General features: G+C 37.1%; 1 protein-coding gene across 6 annotated transcripts in view; it reads left to right on the top strand.

Annotated features, from left to right (window-relative positions):
* Positions 1–16,465, top strand: part of EML4 (EMAP like 4) — a 162,762-nt gene that overhangs the window by 67,704 nt on the left and 78,593 nt on the right. For 5 of the 6 annotated variants that reach the window (XM_049652240.1, XM_049652242.1, XM_049652238.1 and 2 more), the window contains exon 2: positions 4,317–4,499. In XM_049652240.1, coding sequence (XP_049508197.1) covers positions 4,317–4,499 — 183 coding nt within the window. Of the gene's footprint in view, positions 1–4,316; positions 4,500–13,104; positions 13,179–16,465 lie in introns of those variants that run through there. The other variant, XM_049652243.1, reaches the window with a different exon arrangement.

Raw genomic sequence — 16,465 nt, 5'->3', positions numbered from 1 at the left:
TTAACCGACTGAGGCACCCAGGCACCCCTATGTGTTACTTAATCTTAAGCTAAAATGCATTGCTTCTGGAGCTTGATTTCTTAAAGCAAGTTCGTTCCATGCACAGTGTTCCAATTTTATTAAAAAACATGCTAGAAGGGGCACCTGGGTGGCTCAGTCAGTTAAGCATCCAACTTCAGCTCAGGTCATGATCTCGCGGTCCGTGAGTTCGAGCCCCGCGTCGGGCTCTGGGCTGATGGCTCAGAGCCTGGAGCCTGCTTCCGATTCTGTGTCTCCCTCTCTCTCTGCCCCTCCCCCCTTTATGCTCGCTCGCTCTCTCTCTCTCTCTCTCTGTCTCTCTCTGTCTCTCTCTGTCTCAAAAATAAGTGTTAAAAAAAAGTTAAAAAAAAAAACATGCTAGAATATAAGGCAATTAATGCAAATTTTTACTCATTGATTACAAAGGCTAGAAAAGAGGCTGTGTTAAAGACAACAACCCTTCCTGCCTCAAAATAAGTAAACTTAAAAAAAGATTAACATATTATACATTTTTATGGTGAATTTCAGGTAATATAGAAATACTTACACTGAAAAGCGAAAATTACTTTTTACTCCTCTCTTTCCAGTCTCATTCTCCTAATCAGAAATAACCCAGTCACCAGTTTGATGTGTATCCCTCTAGACTTTTTTCTGTGTACAATATATACATATATAAATATGAAGCTTTGTTTTATTTATGTATTTTTAATTTTTCTAATGTTTATTTCTGAGAGAGAGAGAGAGAGAGAGAGAGAGAGAGACACCAAGTGTGAACGGGGGAGGGTCAGAGAGAGAGGACGACACAGAATCCAAAGCAGGCTCCAGGCTCTGAGCTGTCAGTACAGAGCCTGACACAGGGCTCAAACTCACAAACCACAAGATCATGAACTGAGCGGAAATCAAGAGTTGGATGCTTAACTGACTGAGCCGCCCAGGCGCCCCCAAAATTACCTTTTTCAAACAAAAACATGATTATGTCACTCAGTAGTTATAACTCTTAAGTAGCTTTGTGGGGGAAAAAAATACATTTTTTTGGTCCTCCTGTGATTATTGTTAAGAATGTAGCATGAAATACACTAAAGGGGCACTTAAATTGTGAGCCAAGAGTCCTGTGTTTGAGTCTCAGGTATCAAGACTGATTTGGTGACCTTGGGCAAGGCTATTTAACTTCTTGAGCTATTTCCTCAAATATCAAATATAGATAGTGTGAGGAGGGGGATAAGGTAATAATATGAAAGGTACAATATAAACGCAGGACATTGTTAATAGTTAACCTTGTATTTGTTATGCCCTTTGAAAAATTGTCCTTGCGTCTTATCACAGTATCTAGCAGGTCATGGTAGGATTTTTACAAGCTGAACCACCCTTCATTTCACGTTTCACATAATAAAAACCTCAATCACTAAGAAAAAAAAAGTTTAGAAAAGTTAAATGACTTGACAAAAATGAAAACTAGTACCATGTCAGTAGTAAAATGCTGTATAACCTTGACCTTATAGTCTGATAGTCTTTCCACCAGGCTCTGCTGCCTTCCTAAAATAATTAAGATTATGTATTTATAAAAATCACATAAATATGTTGTTTGTGATTGCAATTTAATTATATAACTCATCCTTTATAAATTGAGAACAGTGTAGAATGGCACATCCATATTATTTACTGTCTTCAGTAAACCTTTGGCTTACAAGAAATGGCTTGCAAAAAGGGAATTTATTAGTAGATATAATTAGCTAGGAGGAATATTAGAGCAACTCTGAGAATGGAAGGTCCTGGATTTCAGAGACTAGAACTGCATCTCAGGGCAGTTAAGACTCTCTGTCACTAATGGCCTTAGGTCTGTGTCCTTAGTTAGCAAACCAGGAAGAAGGATGGACTACAGCTCCGCCTCTGGGAAACTTGGGAGGATTCCATTTGGCCTAGCCCACATCTCACAACCACTCCTGTAAGTAGTAGTAGATTAAACCATATGAAATTGCCAGTAAATATTTTTTACCAACTTGAAAGGCCATTTTGTATGGTTAACCTATTAATAGTTCAGGGTGGTAGAGGGGAGAATGAGGCATCATTGATTAACAGCCCTAATGGGACTTCAGAAAATGGTAGAGTTCCACAAAAGAGAAGAGGTGCTTTTCTTCCAACCAGAAGAAGGAAAATAGGAAGGCATTCTGGGCAGACAAAAATCATAGTGACATAATAGAACGCACGAAGTGTGTGGGTCAGCTAGAATTCAGCTGGGCCACTGTGGAAATGAAAGAGGCCTCAAATATTAAAATTTCTAAAGTCAGAGACTGAATTGTTCTTACTAGTCCTTTTCTTAAGCATCTCAGTTTGACAGAACTCCTTTTATGTAACAAATGCACCCAAAGCACTCAAATTACAACTATTGTACTTTTCTGTTGTATCCTAACATTTGTTGGATATCAAACATGTTTAGGCACCTTCCTCATAACCTGTTTAAAGATGAAGAAATTGAGGTTCAGAGAATTTGCCTAAGATTATACAACTAATCGTTATTAAAGTCTAAATTGAAGATAAATTTTCATTCTATACTGGTACTTCTCAAAGATTGTGCATGAAATACCTCTAAAAGCAGAAGAGAGTATGGGGTGCCTGGGTGGTTTAGTCCATTAAGCGTCTGACTTCGGCTCAAGTTATGATCTCACCGTTCATGGGTTCGAGCCCCATGTCGGCCTCTCTGCGGACAGCTCAGAGCCTGGAGCCTGCATCTGATTCTGTGTCTCCCTCTCTCTTTGTCCCTCCCCTTCTTCCTTCTTGCGCTCTGTCTCTCTGTCTCTCTGTCTCTCTGTCTCTCTCTCTCTCTCTCTTTCACAAAAATAACGTTTAAAAAAATAAAAAAAAAAAAAAAGAAGAGAGTACATATGTATACCTGTTGGCATATGTGATTTTAAACATAAATATTGTTTACGGCTCCATAACAAAGTGGTGATAGCCTTGCTTTTTAAGTGCTGAATTGTTTTAACTCAAACTTTGAGTTAAATTGTCTTTTTAGGAAGGTGGATAACACATTCTCTCAGTAGGAGAAAAATGGCACACTACGCCTTTATTGTGTGAATAACTGACCCAGTTTATAAAACTCTGGTCCAAACCATACTTCTTGTAAGAATCTGAATTTTCGTGCTTATAGTGCATTAGCCAACAGCTATTGATCTTTCTATACGTTTGGGTTCTGACTGACCCAACTGTTAACAGTGTGCTCTAAAGTTACATAGCTTTGGAAGTAGTTTGTAATTGCTATGTTATAGTTAAACTTAATTAGGCTTTTTGTTGTTGTTGTTACATACCTAACAAATAAGTATTAGCTGTGTGCTTTATAGAAACCACACTTCCTTTTTCAAGAGTTGGGACATCGGGTAAGAAAAAACAAGAATATATAGCAATATCTTGTGGCATTTGGGGAGTATAGTAAAGACAGAAATAAAGAGTGCTTTCTGATCATTGATGCTGAAGGTGAGTGGTTCGCAGTCTTATACATAAAGCAAAACTGTGAAGTGATTTGTACTCCTTTTTTATTTTCATAGAGAAGTAGGATAATGATGTGATAATTTAAAGGATACTTTGGATAGTTGACTATCTTGCAAGTTTCCAGAAGTCTCCAAAGTGATCTATTTAGAGAAAATTTTGATGAAAAAACTAGTTAAGGTTATAGTATAATAATGGGGAAAATTTGATCATGGGGAAAATTTTCATAATTGTAGTTTTATGTCAGATATATTAACTTTTACTATTTTTAATTCATTCAAATAGCCATGGAAAATATTTACAGAAGTTAATCTGTGTAAAAATGATGGGTTTGTTTTTTCCCCCCAATTTTTGTCATCTTTTAAAAGACTTACCTGAATAGATCTTCTTTATGTTCCTTTTTTTGTTTGTTTGTTGTTTTTTTAAGAGCATGAGAGTGAGTGTGAGCAGAGGTGGGAGGGTGGGGAGAGACGGGGAAAGGGAGAATCTTTTTTGTTTTTTTGTTTTTTTAAATGTTTGTTTATTTTGAGAGAGAGAATCCCAAGCAGGCTCCGTGCTGTCAGCACAGAGCCCAATTCAGGGCTTGGTATGACTAAGTCATGGTTATGCCAATAAGTTAAGCCAATTGTCTTATTGGTTAAGCCAATAAGTCATGGGTATGACTGTGAGATCATGACCTAAGCCAAAATCAAGAGTCAGAAGCTCAACCGTCTGAGCCACCCAGGCACCCCTGAATAGATCTCTTTATTTGTTGTTAGATTCTTTCTTGAACAGTTTACTTAAAAAACAAAAAAAAAACCATCTTCTTCATTTTATAGATGATAGTATTTCTGCTGCAAGTACTTCCGACGTTCAAGATCGCCTCTCAGCTCTTGAGTTACGAGTTCAACAACAAGAAGATGAAATCACTGTGCTAAAGGCAGCTTTGGCTGATGTTTTGAGGCGTCTTGCAATCTCCGAAGATCATGTAGCCTCAGTGAAAAAATCAGTTCCAAGTAAAGGTAATTGTTTATTAAAGTAGGAAAAGTCTTGCTTTTTGCAGCTTACTTTGCAATAATGTGTAAAACTTGTGTATTTTATCAGTAACATTAAACCAAGAATATAAAACTATAGTTTGTCTTTTGGATTAGCTGTAACTATAGTTTGTTACATTGCCTTTTTTTTTTATTCCCAAGAAATTCTGAAAGTTTACTATTTATTATTTTAAGTAGGAATATTTTTGTAATACCACTGATTGTACATACAGCTTTTATGTCATAGTATTTGTGTGAATTTAGTATTTTCCAACTAGATAACAAATTTACTGAGGGCAGGAATTGAATCTTCTTTTTGTGTCTCCCATAGTAATTAATTAGCATTGTATCTTGAACATAGTAGATAGGCACCCATGTACTTTTTGAGTCAGTCCTCTTACCATTACAGAAATGATAAAAGTCATAGTTCAAACAACCTTATTCTAAGCCTTCTGTGGTCATTAGTGAGAAAAGTTCTGAAGAATTTAAGCTCTGAAACTTACTACCAACCCCAGTACCGTGTTAATTTTAACTTCTAGATATTAAGGGTTTTCACAGGTTGAGAGAAACAGTCATTAGAATGCTATTATTCTGAGTTTGGAGCAGATCTTGTGTGGCCTTTCCCTTCCTCCAACCACCCAGAAAGAATTTTAAATTCTTTTATGTTAAGCAACTGAATCTATTATTTCGTATATCTTACGATTTTTTTTGATAGAGTAGATGGACATAGGCATAACTATCCCCCATTTTGGCAATGGGCAAAGTGAGGATATTTATGAATTCAGTTTCTGAATGTTGAGTTTGAAGTTATATGGTGTGGAGGTAGACACATAGATAGCTGAATTATAGGTCTAGTGTTCATGTTAATCTTGGCTAGCAGGAAGAATTTGGGAATATTCAGCTTATGGATAATAGTTGGAGCCATAGAAAGAGGATGTAAAATGAGAACAAGGCTCAGGATAGTTCTCTTGGGAGCTCTAGTATTTCAGCAAAGAAAAAGTGATTCATGTTGCCAGATGCTACAAAGAGATTGAATAAAACAAAGACTGAGAGGTGACCCTTGGATTTGGCATTTATGAGGTTACTAGAAACCTCCACAAGCAATTGTAGTGGAGTGATAGGATTGCAAATCAAATTACAGTTGACGAGAATTGCGGAATTGGGAGTAGCAACTATAGTCACTCTTCAAAAAATAGGCCTGAGGGAAGAAAGATGGTAGTAACTAGAGGAAGATGTTAAATTGAAGGTCAGCTTTAATTTAATTTTTATTGTTTAAGATGTTATAGACTTGAGGATAAAGATAAGTTGAGGACAAAAGACAGCATGGAGAAAGATATTAATGCCAACATGAATAGGGGGTGGGAATTGATGAGGCAGGTTTCCTGAGAGTTTGGACAAGAACTGTAGCACAGGTAAGAAACTATTGGTCTTAGAAGACTCCTTCTGGGATAGACTGAAAAGAGCTAAAACTATGTGGGGGTCACTAAATATTCACAGTTGTCAGGGCTGGAACTTCGATTCCTTACCACTTTTCCTCAGGAGACAGTGATGCTCTCTAAGAAGGTAAGACAGTTCCTACTGGTGAAAAAAGGGGTAATTGGAATGACTAGAGAATAGGAGACCATAGACATACAAAGGAAGTGCTGAGTCACCTTGAAAACACTGAAGTGGTGCATTCTGATTGTGTGGTTCCCATTCTTTTTTTTTTTAAGTTATTTTTAATTTTTATTATTGAAGTGTATAGTTAGCATACAGTGTTACATTAGTTTCAAGTGTACAGTATCATGATTCAACAATTCTGTTTAGTCAGTGCTCTCCATGATAGTTCCCATACATTATCATACCTTACATTATTACAGTATTAATGACTATATTCCCTTCCCTATGCTGTATTTTTAATAAATGAATGGGTAAAGAAGATGTGATATATATATGTGTGTGTGTGTGTGTGTGTGTGTGTGTGTGTGTGTGTGTATACACACACAATGTGATTCCCATTCTTATACTTCCCACCTTCAAATACTCTAGGCCTAGGTAGTTAATAGTGGAGACTTAGACAGGTGGCTGGGTTGATCTGCTCCATTAGTGGTTAGTAGGATAAATGTGTCAGTGACAAGGGATAAGGGACTGGAAAGTTTGGCAAAAGATTTCATAGAAACCACTTTAGCTAATAATGTTATATTGCAGTCCTTAAATTTTTTTGAGAACCAGCTTTGAGGACTGCCAAAATCAAGCCAGGAAGAACTTTATTTGGTTATAAATTGATTTTAATAAGAGGATTCTGGAGTTGTTAGAGTAGAATGAGGAGCCAGATCAGTTAGTGTGTGTGGGCTTTAAAGGGAAGGTGAACTTGGTGTAGAGAAAGAACACACCATTTATAATTGACATGTAACCTCAGCTTCTGACTGTATAAATATTTTAAATTCTGAAAGAGAAAATGGTACAGTGTTTGGTTATTATCCACAATATTTTTGAAAGCTTATTTCAGGGGCACCTGGGTGGCTCAGTCGGTTTAACGTCTAACTTCTGCTCAGGTCATGATCTCATGGTTCATGAGTTTGAGCCCCAGGTGCTCTGTGCTGACAGCTCACAGCCTGGAGCCTGCTTCAGATTCTGTGTCTCCCTCGCTCTGCCCCTCTCCAGCTCACTCGCTCTCTCTTTCAAAGATAAATAAACGTTAAAAAGATTTTTTTAAAAAAGAAAGCTTATTTTAAATAGGTCATACTAGTTAAAAAACATTGAGAATTTTTTTATTATGCTAAAACAACAGTACGTTATAATTTTGTGTTGAGAAAAATTTAAACACTTTTTTCTGATTTTTTTATTTCCCAAGATATTTGAGTAAAAAATATTTATAAAGAAATTTAAAAAAATTTTTTTAATTTTTTAAATTTATTTTTGAGACAGAGAGAGACAGAGCATGAGCAGGGGAGGGGCAGAGAGAGGGGGAGACACAGAATCTGAAGTGGGCTCCAGGCTCTGAGCTGTCAGCCCAGAGCCCGACGCGGGCTCAGACTCACGGAGTGTGAGATCATGACCTGAGCTGAAGTCGGACGCTCAACCAACTGAGCCACCCAGGCACCCATTTATAGAGAAATTTAAAGACTGCTTTTTAAAAATTTGATAGACAATGGTAAATTTTGTATGATGCATCAGTTACTTCATACTTACCTGTTCCAATGTCATAAAATACAAATAAAATTAAATAGCTGTAGTTCCTATTCTCCAGGGACATACTTTCTGTAAGTTACTCTTTCTAGTCTTTGTTTAGTTGTCCTTACTCATAATTCCTTTTGTCTCTGAAGTGAATTTAGGATCAGATTTATTTAAGGCTCTTTAGTGACGACTTAACCTAGTTCTGGAGTTACAGAGCCATCTGCAGCTGCTACATTGGAACTTTTTTCCCCCACATACTATCAACTCCTAATCCTTATTAATAACCTTATTAATTAGATAGGGAGCTCCTTTCCACTAATTGTACTTTATAAGCTTACTATGACTGCTCTTCTTACAATGTGCCAACATGGTTATATTCTGAAATGGGGTCCACTAGTGATTATTCTTTTTTTCTTTTTTTTTGACTTTTTAAAAAATTTTTATGTTTATTTTTGAGAGAGAGAGATACAGAGTGTGAATGGGGGAGGGGCAGAGAGAGAGGGAGACACAGAATCCAAAATAGGCTCCAGGCTCTGAGCTGTCAGCACAAAGCCCAACGCAAGGCTCGAACCACGAGCCGTGAGATCATGACCTGAACTGAAGTCAGCACTCAACCACCTGAGCCACCCACGTAGCCTACTAGTGATTATTCTTTAAGTTACTTAGTTAGATGCAGGCTTTGAAATGCTGTCTATAAAAGAGATTAAAGGGGGAGTTGATTATATAACAATTTGGGGAGATATTATTTTAGAGATGAGCATAATTCATTGTTAAGAATTACTCTGGTTCCTTTTAGTGGAAAAATTTGCTTGACTAATTTTTGTTTGCCAATATTGATACTTAGAGAAATATGTATTTAAAGGTTTTAAATTTATTATTGGAAATTCTAAACAGCTGTATCGTGGAGTTTATAATATACAATAGGAATTATTGGGAAAATATTAGGTGATTCTTCACTATTGACGTTTGTATATAGCCTAATAAAGATCAACTGTCAGTTTTGATATTAAACAGGATTTATATTATGAATATTTGTAATGATCATTTTAAGCAAAGTATTTTATAATAAATGACGTTTTTCATAAAATGCTCTTTTTAAAAAATAAAATTATTTTGTGGGAATTTTGTATATATTTTTAATTTCTTTTTAATGTTTGTTTATTTTTGAGAGAGAGAGAGACAGAGCCCGAGGAGGGGAGGGACAGAGAGAGGGAAACACAGAATACAAAGCAGGTTCTAGGCTCTGAGATGTCAGCGTGGACCTGACGTGGGGCTCGAACTCAACGAACCATGAGATCATGACCTGAGCTGAAGTCCGACACTTAACCCACTGAACCACTCAGGGGCCCCTTGTATATTTTTTCTTTATTGAAAAAGTAATTTCTGATACTGTGGAAAATTTTATCTTCTATGTGAATTTTTTTTTTAGTCCTCTGTGAAATTAGAATTTATTGTATTCACTTTCACATAAATTACTGATAGGAGAATACTCACTATCATTTGCTTAGATAGCTACACTTTTTTAGAGGATTTTTCTTTAGAAGTAAGGCTAACCCCCTGTTGGATAAATAAGTGTGAAAGCTCTTTATGAAACTGTGGTTAAAAGTATAAGCTAACTTCCTTATTGATAAATTCAACTAATTTTGCTAGATGGTGGTGATATGGGGGGGGGGGGGACATAGCTTTAGGTGTGACTAAAACTAAATGTTGTGTATGCTGCTGGTTTAATGACATTCTACTGTGTCACTTTGTAGTAATATTACCATTCAGTAGATGTCTAAGTCAGAAGCACACCTAACTAGTCATTTCAGTATTTTTAGTACTCTTCTGTTAGTTTATTCCTTCTCATGTGCCAGCGGTATTAAAAGCTAAGCCCCATTTTTTTCTCCAGTATATTATGCTCGACACTTAACTAAGGTAGAAATTTTCCCAGTAGTTTTTTTTTTCCTTTTAATTTTTTTTTTAACGTTTATTTATTATTGAGAGACAGAGACAGAACATGAGCATGGGAGGGGCCAGGAGATGGGGAGACACAGAATATGAAGCAGGCGCCAGGCTCTAAGCTGTGAGCACAGAGCCTGATGCAGGGCTCAAACTCACAAACCAAGAGATCATGACCTGAGCCAAAGTCTGACGCTTAACTGACTGAGCCACCCAGGCGTCCCCTCCACCTCCCAGTAGTTTTTAAGGTAGCCAGTCATTTAAGTTTCTCATATACCTTCTCTTCTGTTGGAGAATTTTTTCCTTTTGACGGCATATGTTCATAATATATGTAGCAGTTGTAACGGAGTTCCTGCCAAAAGGAAAAAAAAAATTACCTGTATTTTGGAACAAACGGGAAGGCCCAGGGAACACTTTGGCAAGATTAGCTGCCAGGAAGACAAATTATGTCACAGCTGGTGCCTGGGAAACCCATTAAGACCTCTCAGGGTGACCAAATGAATGTAATTTGAGAATACAGTCCAGTGGCATTATGTGAAGACAGGCTGTTAGTATACAATGGTATATAAGCAAAGGAGTCAAATTTATCTGAAGATGAGAATCAGTCATTTTACACCAGGAAACTGCTGGTAAACCAAAAGTATCAAGCATTGCAGATGACATTTGAGAAATGAGAGAGCCCAGAGGCAAAATTGAAATGTAAAGAGTATCTGTTTTCTTAAAAAAAACAATCCTAATTGTGTAGAAACTGGGATAACGTACAGGCACAGGTCTGTATCATTGCCTCTTACTCCAGATAACATTTGGGAAAAGACAGAAATTGTCATAAGTTTGCTGTAAATGATGTTGATAAGTAAATTATACTAATCTGGTTGGAAAGTAAATTTCCTTGGTGGGCCCTTGGGCCAAAGTGACTGGTGATTGTGGTAGGAGATGGAAGTGTTTTATTATTTGACAACAGATCAAAGACTTCTAAGATGCACTTTGCATATAGAAGTATATGAGTGGATATTGCCTCAGACCAGGCAACAATTACCGTTTCCCGAAATCTAGAGTTCCATTTCTATATGAAAGTCAAATCTATCTTTGGTCATTTCAACTCAAAATATACTTTCAAAAAACTAGTGGCCATTAGGAGTTGAAAGGACTGAAGTACACCTTCCTGTGAGACAAAAGGAAAGGAGCTTGAAAATATAAAGAGAGTGGAAGAGGTCTGCAGTTGGAGCTGTGGGGCATATGATAGAGAATCTGAGATAAATAAAAAATTTTGAGTGTCAGCTAGAGTTTTTCCTCCATGGGCCATCTTTATCCTTCTTCTGATCAAAAATTTTCCCATCTTTTTTTTTTTTTTTTTTTTTAATGTTTATTTATTTTGAGAGAGAATCCAAAACAGGCTCTGCACTGTCAGCGCAGAGCCCAACAAAGGGCTCAGTTCCACGTACGGAGAAATCATGACTTGAGTTGAAATCAATAGTCGGACACAACCAACTGAGCCATCCAGGTGCCCGCCATATTTTTCCATCTTTTAAGGTTCAAACTATTTCCTGACAATATTACCATTTCTTTGTCTCTTCTTGGAATCATTTAAAAAGTTTTAAAAGTCTGTTTTGGTACGTATATTTGATGTTCCTGCTAGATTATAATCTATTTGAAGGCAGGGACAGTTTGTTACTAACAGCTAGCCTTGGGATGACTCAGTAAGTACTTGTTAAATTGAATGTGGAGAATAGAAAGTTTTAGAAGCAGGAAGTTGTGGTTAAAAAAAAAAAACTGGTTTAGAGAGGGGGATTGGGATAGATCCAAGATTAAGAGAATATTAGGGATTAGGGTAGCCAGGATTTTAGATTTTGTGATTTTGAATATGGAACAGTTTCTAGTGATAACTTTACTGTGTGAGTCTAGAGTATAGTATAGTCATTAGTATTTAGGAACTGTCAGGCTAAGTTATCAGAAAGGTCCTATGCTTGGGTCTGTCATCAAGGAATATAAAACATATGGTTAGTATTCTTATGTCATCATAAAGTATAAAAATTATTGTTGGCCTTCAGCTGGCATTAATGATGGTTTCTACTCTAATTAAAACTAAATACCTTCCTGGTTTATAGACTTTTAGCCTAAATTTCTATTTCAGCCAGGTTCCTGCTCAGAAATAGAACTACTTATACTTTTGTAAAAAAGGAGAGGTTCTTGCTGCTTCCAGTCCTGTAGGCTAATCTTTGAGATCACGGCTCAGACTTTATAATGTCTAAGCCATAGAGGAGAGGGATGTGTGTGTGTGCATACACATATATACATATATGCACACACACACAGCACTAATGGTGCATTCCAGTCATGGATCTGTGTAACTTCAATAATCATTTTTATGTTCCATTCTTCCAGTTAAGTTCCTAATATTCTGAATTTCAAAGAATACACTTTAGACTTCTCAACTGAAAAACAAGCATTCACCCACAGTTCCTTTTTGTTTCCTGCCTCTGCTTTACTTAATGCATTGCCTCTACCTTGGGAGATGATTCACTCTTTCATCCAAATGCTAAGGATTCCCAGTACCAAGAGCTATTTCAAATTAAACTGTAGGATTAAAGGCGACCATGAAAACCTTCTTTTGGCCTTTTCTTGCTATTTATTTATTTATATTATTTTTAAATTTTTTTTTTCAACGTTTTTTATTTTATTTTTGGGACAGAGAGAGACAGAGCATGAACCGGGGAGGGGCAGAGAGAGAGGGAGACACAGAGTCAGAAACAGGCTCCAGGCTCCGAGCCATCAGCCCAGAGCCTGACACGGGGCTCGAACTCCCGGACCGCGAGATCGTGACCTGGCTGAAGTCGGACGCTTAACCGACTGCGCCACCCAGGCGCCCCATTTATATTATTTTTAATGTTTATTTGTTTTTGTGAGAGAAAACACTAGCAGTGGAAGGGCAGAGAGAGGGGAACAGAGGATCTGAAGCAGGCTCTGTACTGATAGCAGAGAACCCGATGTGGGGCTTGAACCCACAAACTGTGAGATCATGACCTAAGCTGAGGTTGGATGCTTAACCTACTGAGACACCCAGGCGCCCCTCTTGCTGTTTACATTAGTATCTGGGGTCCTTGATGATTTAGTACTATTGTCTGCTTAGAATTTCCTTTCCCCCTACTCCCTCTGGTAAGTTTCTGTGTGTTATCCTGGCACTGCTTAAAATGTCACTCTACGTTTGGCAGAATTATTTCTTTCTCCTTACTTAACTACTCCTTCTGCCTGGACTCAAATGTTGATTTCACTGCTTACCGCAATAGAACCTTGAGCATGTTAATAATCTCTCCAATTTCTTCTTCAGTAAAATTGGGATGATAATAATAAATCCCTTTCAGGATTATGGGTAAGGTTAAAGGATATACCACTTATAAAGTACCTAGGACAATGCCTAGCACCTGGCAAGCACTTGATAATTAATATTACTCCACACCATTTACTGTATTGACAGTGTCTGTTTCCTTCATCTTTTCAGTGAACGAGGCACTGTTTTAGGTGGTGGAGATTAAAGAAATAAAAAACACGGACTTTGCCCCCAAAGGACCTCAGGTAAACTGAGAAGACAGATAGGTCAGTATTACAAAATCATAGGTAATTCGTATTAAAAAGGTAAATTCAGGGTGCTGTGGGAGCACCTAGGATAAATACTTAATTAACTCAAACCGGAGTTGAAGGTTCCTTGCAGGAGGTGACATCAGCACTCATCTACCTTCATGATTTTAATAGCCACTTATTAGTACCAGTTCCCAAATTGTTCCCAGATCTAGGCTTCAGCACTTCAGAATTGTCTATCTTACTAGATTGTTCTGTTTGTGTGTCCTTCAGAATTCGTAAATGTACAATGTCCCCAAATTGAACTCCTTATTCTTTAAGTCTTCTAAACATTTCTTAAAACTGACTCCTCCCCTGCATTCATGCTACCAGGCTCTTATTTCATATCTCCATCATCTATGCTTGGACCACTGCCCTAAAATCTGCTCTTCACGTAGCCACTAGAGGGTTTTCTCTAAAATGTAAATTGAACTAACTCCTTTTTTCCAGCTCAAACCCTTTTAGTGATCTCTATCCTCTGTAGATAGAGTCTCCATAATCTAACTGCTGTTTACCTCTCCCATCTGGACTCTGCTGTCTCTTGTTTCACATTCTCACCACACAAAGAGCTTTTTGTCTGCCTCCTCTCTTCCATGCACTCACACACACCCCACTTTGCTATTATAGTCTGTTTCTTTGCACATACTAGAGTAAGCTCCAAGTATCTTATCACCTATCTTTTACTTGGCTTAACACTTTGTTCTGCATTTCTTCTAGGAAATCTTTTTTGAGTTCTGTGCTCCTAATCCTCTTTATAGAGTTATGTGTCTTTCCTTTGTACTTGTTCATACTCTGTTCATATCACTGTTACTGTACTTACCACATATTTTCATTGCCAGTGTGATTCTCTTCCAAGATGTTGAACTCCGTGATGCCAGTAACTGCCTTTTACTCTTTTGTAAAACAAGGCTTTTAAGTCTTTTGTAAACCCATGGGTAGATGGATGATGAATATGTGTTAATTTAGGCAAGCAGGGATGACTAGCATATGCCAGAAAGGACAGTCCAGGCGCAAGAGCACAAAGGAGTAAAAGTACTTAGTTAAGGAATTCAGAGGAAACTGAAGCATGAGGTGTGAGGTTGGGAGTGTTAAGAAATGAACCTAGACTGTTAGATAGGGCCCTTGGTGAAAGGTTTTCTTATGCCTTTCTGAGGAATTTAGTTCTTATCCGGAGGGCACTGGAGAACCATTTAGGGATTTTAAAGTGAGGAGCGACAGGTTGATTTACAGAAATTCATTAATTCTGAAATCCCTATATTTCTTGCATTTTAACATCTCTGAAATTACAGCACCTGTTTCTTACAATTGATTGTGCCTACAGTTCTCACAAGCAGCACATCCTTATAGGGCATTCAAGATGATGGTGCATGTTACTATTGATGGCATATCAAATTCAAAGACATACAGCATGTTTCAGAAAGAGGATTCTGATGCAGTGTTGACAATGCCTTAAGAGAAGGGTAATATAGCAAGTAGGGAGAATAGAGCTAAAACTGAACATAATCCAGAACAGAAATTTGAGGCAGTCGTGGTGAAGTTGCATTCATTTAGTCTTCAGATACTGAGCAGGTGCTTTCTGTGTGCCAAGCACAGTATAAATCACAGGGATACATACAAGAAGCACAAAACAAGTAAGGTTTCCAAATAGAGTTACAAATAATTATAAATGGGGATAAGGACTGCAAAGGAAATGGGGTAGTAAGAGAGTAAGATGATCATAAAAGCCTTCTTTGACGAAGTGCTGTTCAGCTGAAATTTAAAAGGTGAGGATGAGCCTTCCAGGTGAAGAACATTCCAAGTAGCAGAACAAATGTTAAAGATTAGGTGTAAGAAAGGATAGGAGGAAAAATTGAATTCAAGATTTTGGTCATAAGCCAAAACAAAACAAAAAAAAACAAACCCGCCTTGACTGTTATCTCACACCATACAAAAATGAACAAAATGGATCATAGACCTCAGCATAAGAGCTAAATCCATAAAATTTCTGTAAGAAAATACAGGGAGAACCTTTAATGACCGTGGGTTTAGAAAGAATGTCGTAAATAGAACACAAACAAGTACAAATAATAAGGGAGAAAGCCATTAATTGAACATCAAAATTTAAAAATCTTGTTCTTCCAAAGATTTTTGAAAATAAAAAGGCAAGCTACAAAACGGGAAAAAATCGTTTCAACACATATCTCTCAAAAAACTTTTATCTAGAAGACAGCCCATTTAAAAAATAGGCAAAATATATAAACGTACACATGACTAACAAAGATATATGGATGTCAAGCACATAAAAAGATACTCAGTACTTTTAGACATTAAGGAAATGCAGATGAAAACCACAGTGAGATGCCACTACATGCTCAGCAAGGTGGCTAAAATGAAAAAGACTGGTCGTTCCAAGTATTTGCAAGGATGCAGAACAACTGGAACTTTTATACAGTGCAGGTAGGAATGTAAAATGGTGCAACCACTTTGGAAAACAATTTGGCAGTTTCTTAAAAAGCTAAATATTCAGGTACCATACAACCCAGGTATTTACCTTTAAGAAATGAAAGCATGTATCCCACAAAGACTTGTACACTTATGTTCTCTGTAGCTTTATTTGTAATACAAAAATATGAAAACAACCCCAATGTCTACAGGTAAATGAATAAAAGTATTGTGATATATCCATGTAATGGAATAGTATTGGGTTATAAAAAGGAATAATCTGTTGATACACTTACCAGCTCAGATGAAACTTAGCATAATTATGCTGAATTTAAAACATCAGGCAAGAAAGATACACATTGTATTATTCCATTATATAAAATGCTAGAAAATGTGAACTAACCTGTAGTGATTAGGAAGTAGAGTGGTGGTTGCTTGGAGTCCAAAGTTGAGGGAGGGAGAGGTGGATTATAGGACACAAGGACACTTTTGAGGATGATGGCTATGTTCACTGTGTTGATTGTGGTGATTGTTTCACAGACATATATGTATGTCAAAACTTAGTAAATCGTACACTTTATACGTGTACAACTTACTGTATACCAGTTATGTCTCAATTAAAACCAGGGAAAAATAAAACAAAAAGAAGTTGTAGAAGCAGCAAAGGACTTAGTCACCTATTAATTGTTGGCTGTATGGAAATGGAAGAATCAAAGCTAATTTCCTGTTTTCTGGTTTATACCATGAGTGGGTGGTAGTAAAATGTAAGCAGGAAAAGAAGATCCAGCAAACGAGAGTGAGAAAAAATGGTCAGAGAGCTAAGA

Source organism: Panthera uncia (genome assembly GCF_023721935.1).
Source record: "Panthera uncia isolate 11264 chromosome A3 unlocalized genomic scaffold, Puncia_PCG_1.0 HiC_scaffold_12, whole genome shotgun sequence".
NCBI lineage: Eukaryota > Metazoa > Chordata > Mammalia > Carnivora > Felidae > Panthera > Panthera uncia.
The sequence above is the reverse complement of the archived record's forward strand: the minus strand, read 5'-3'. Positions and strand labels throughout refer to the sequence as shown.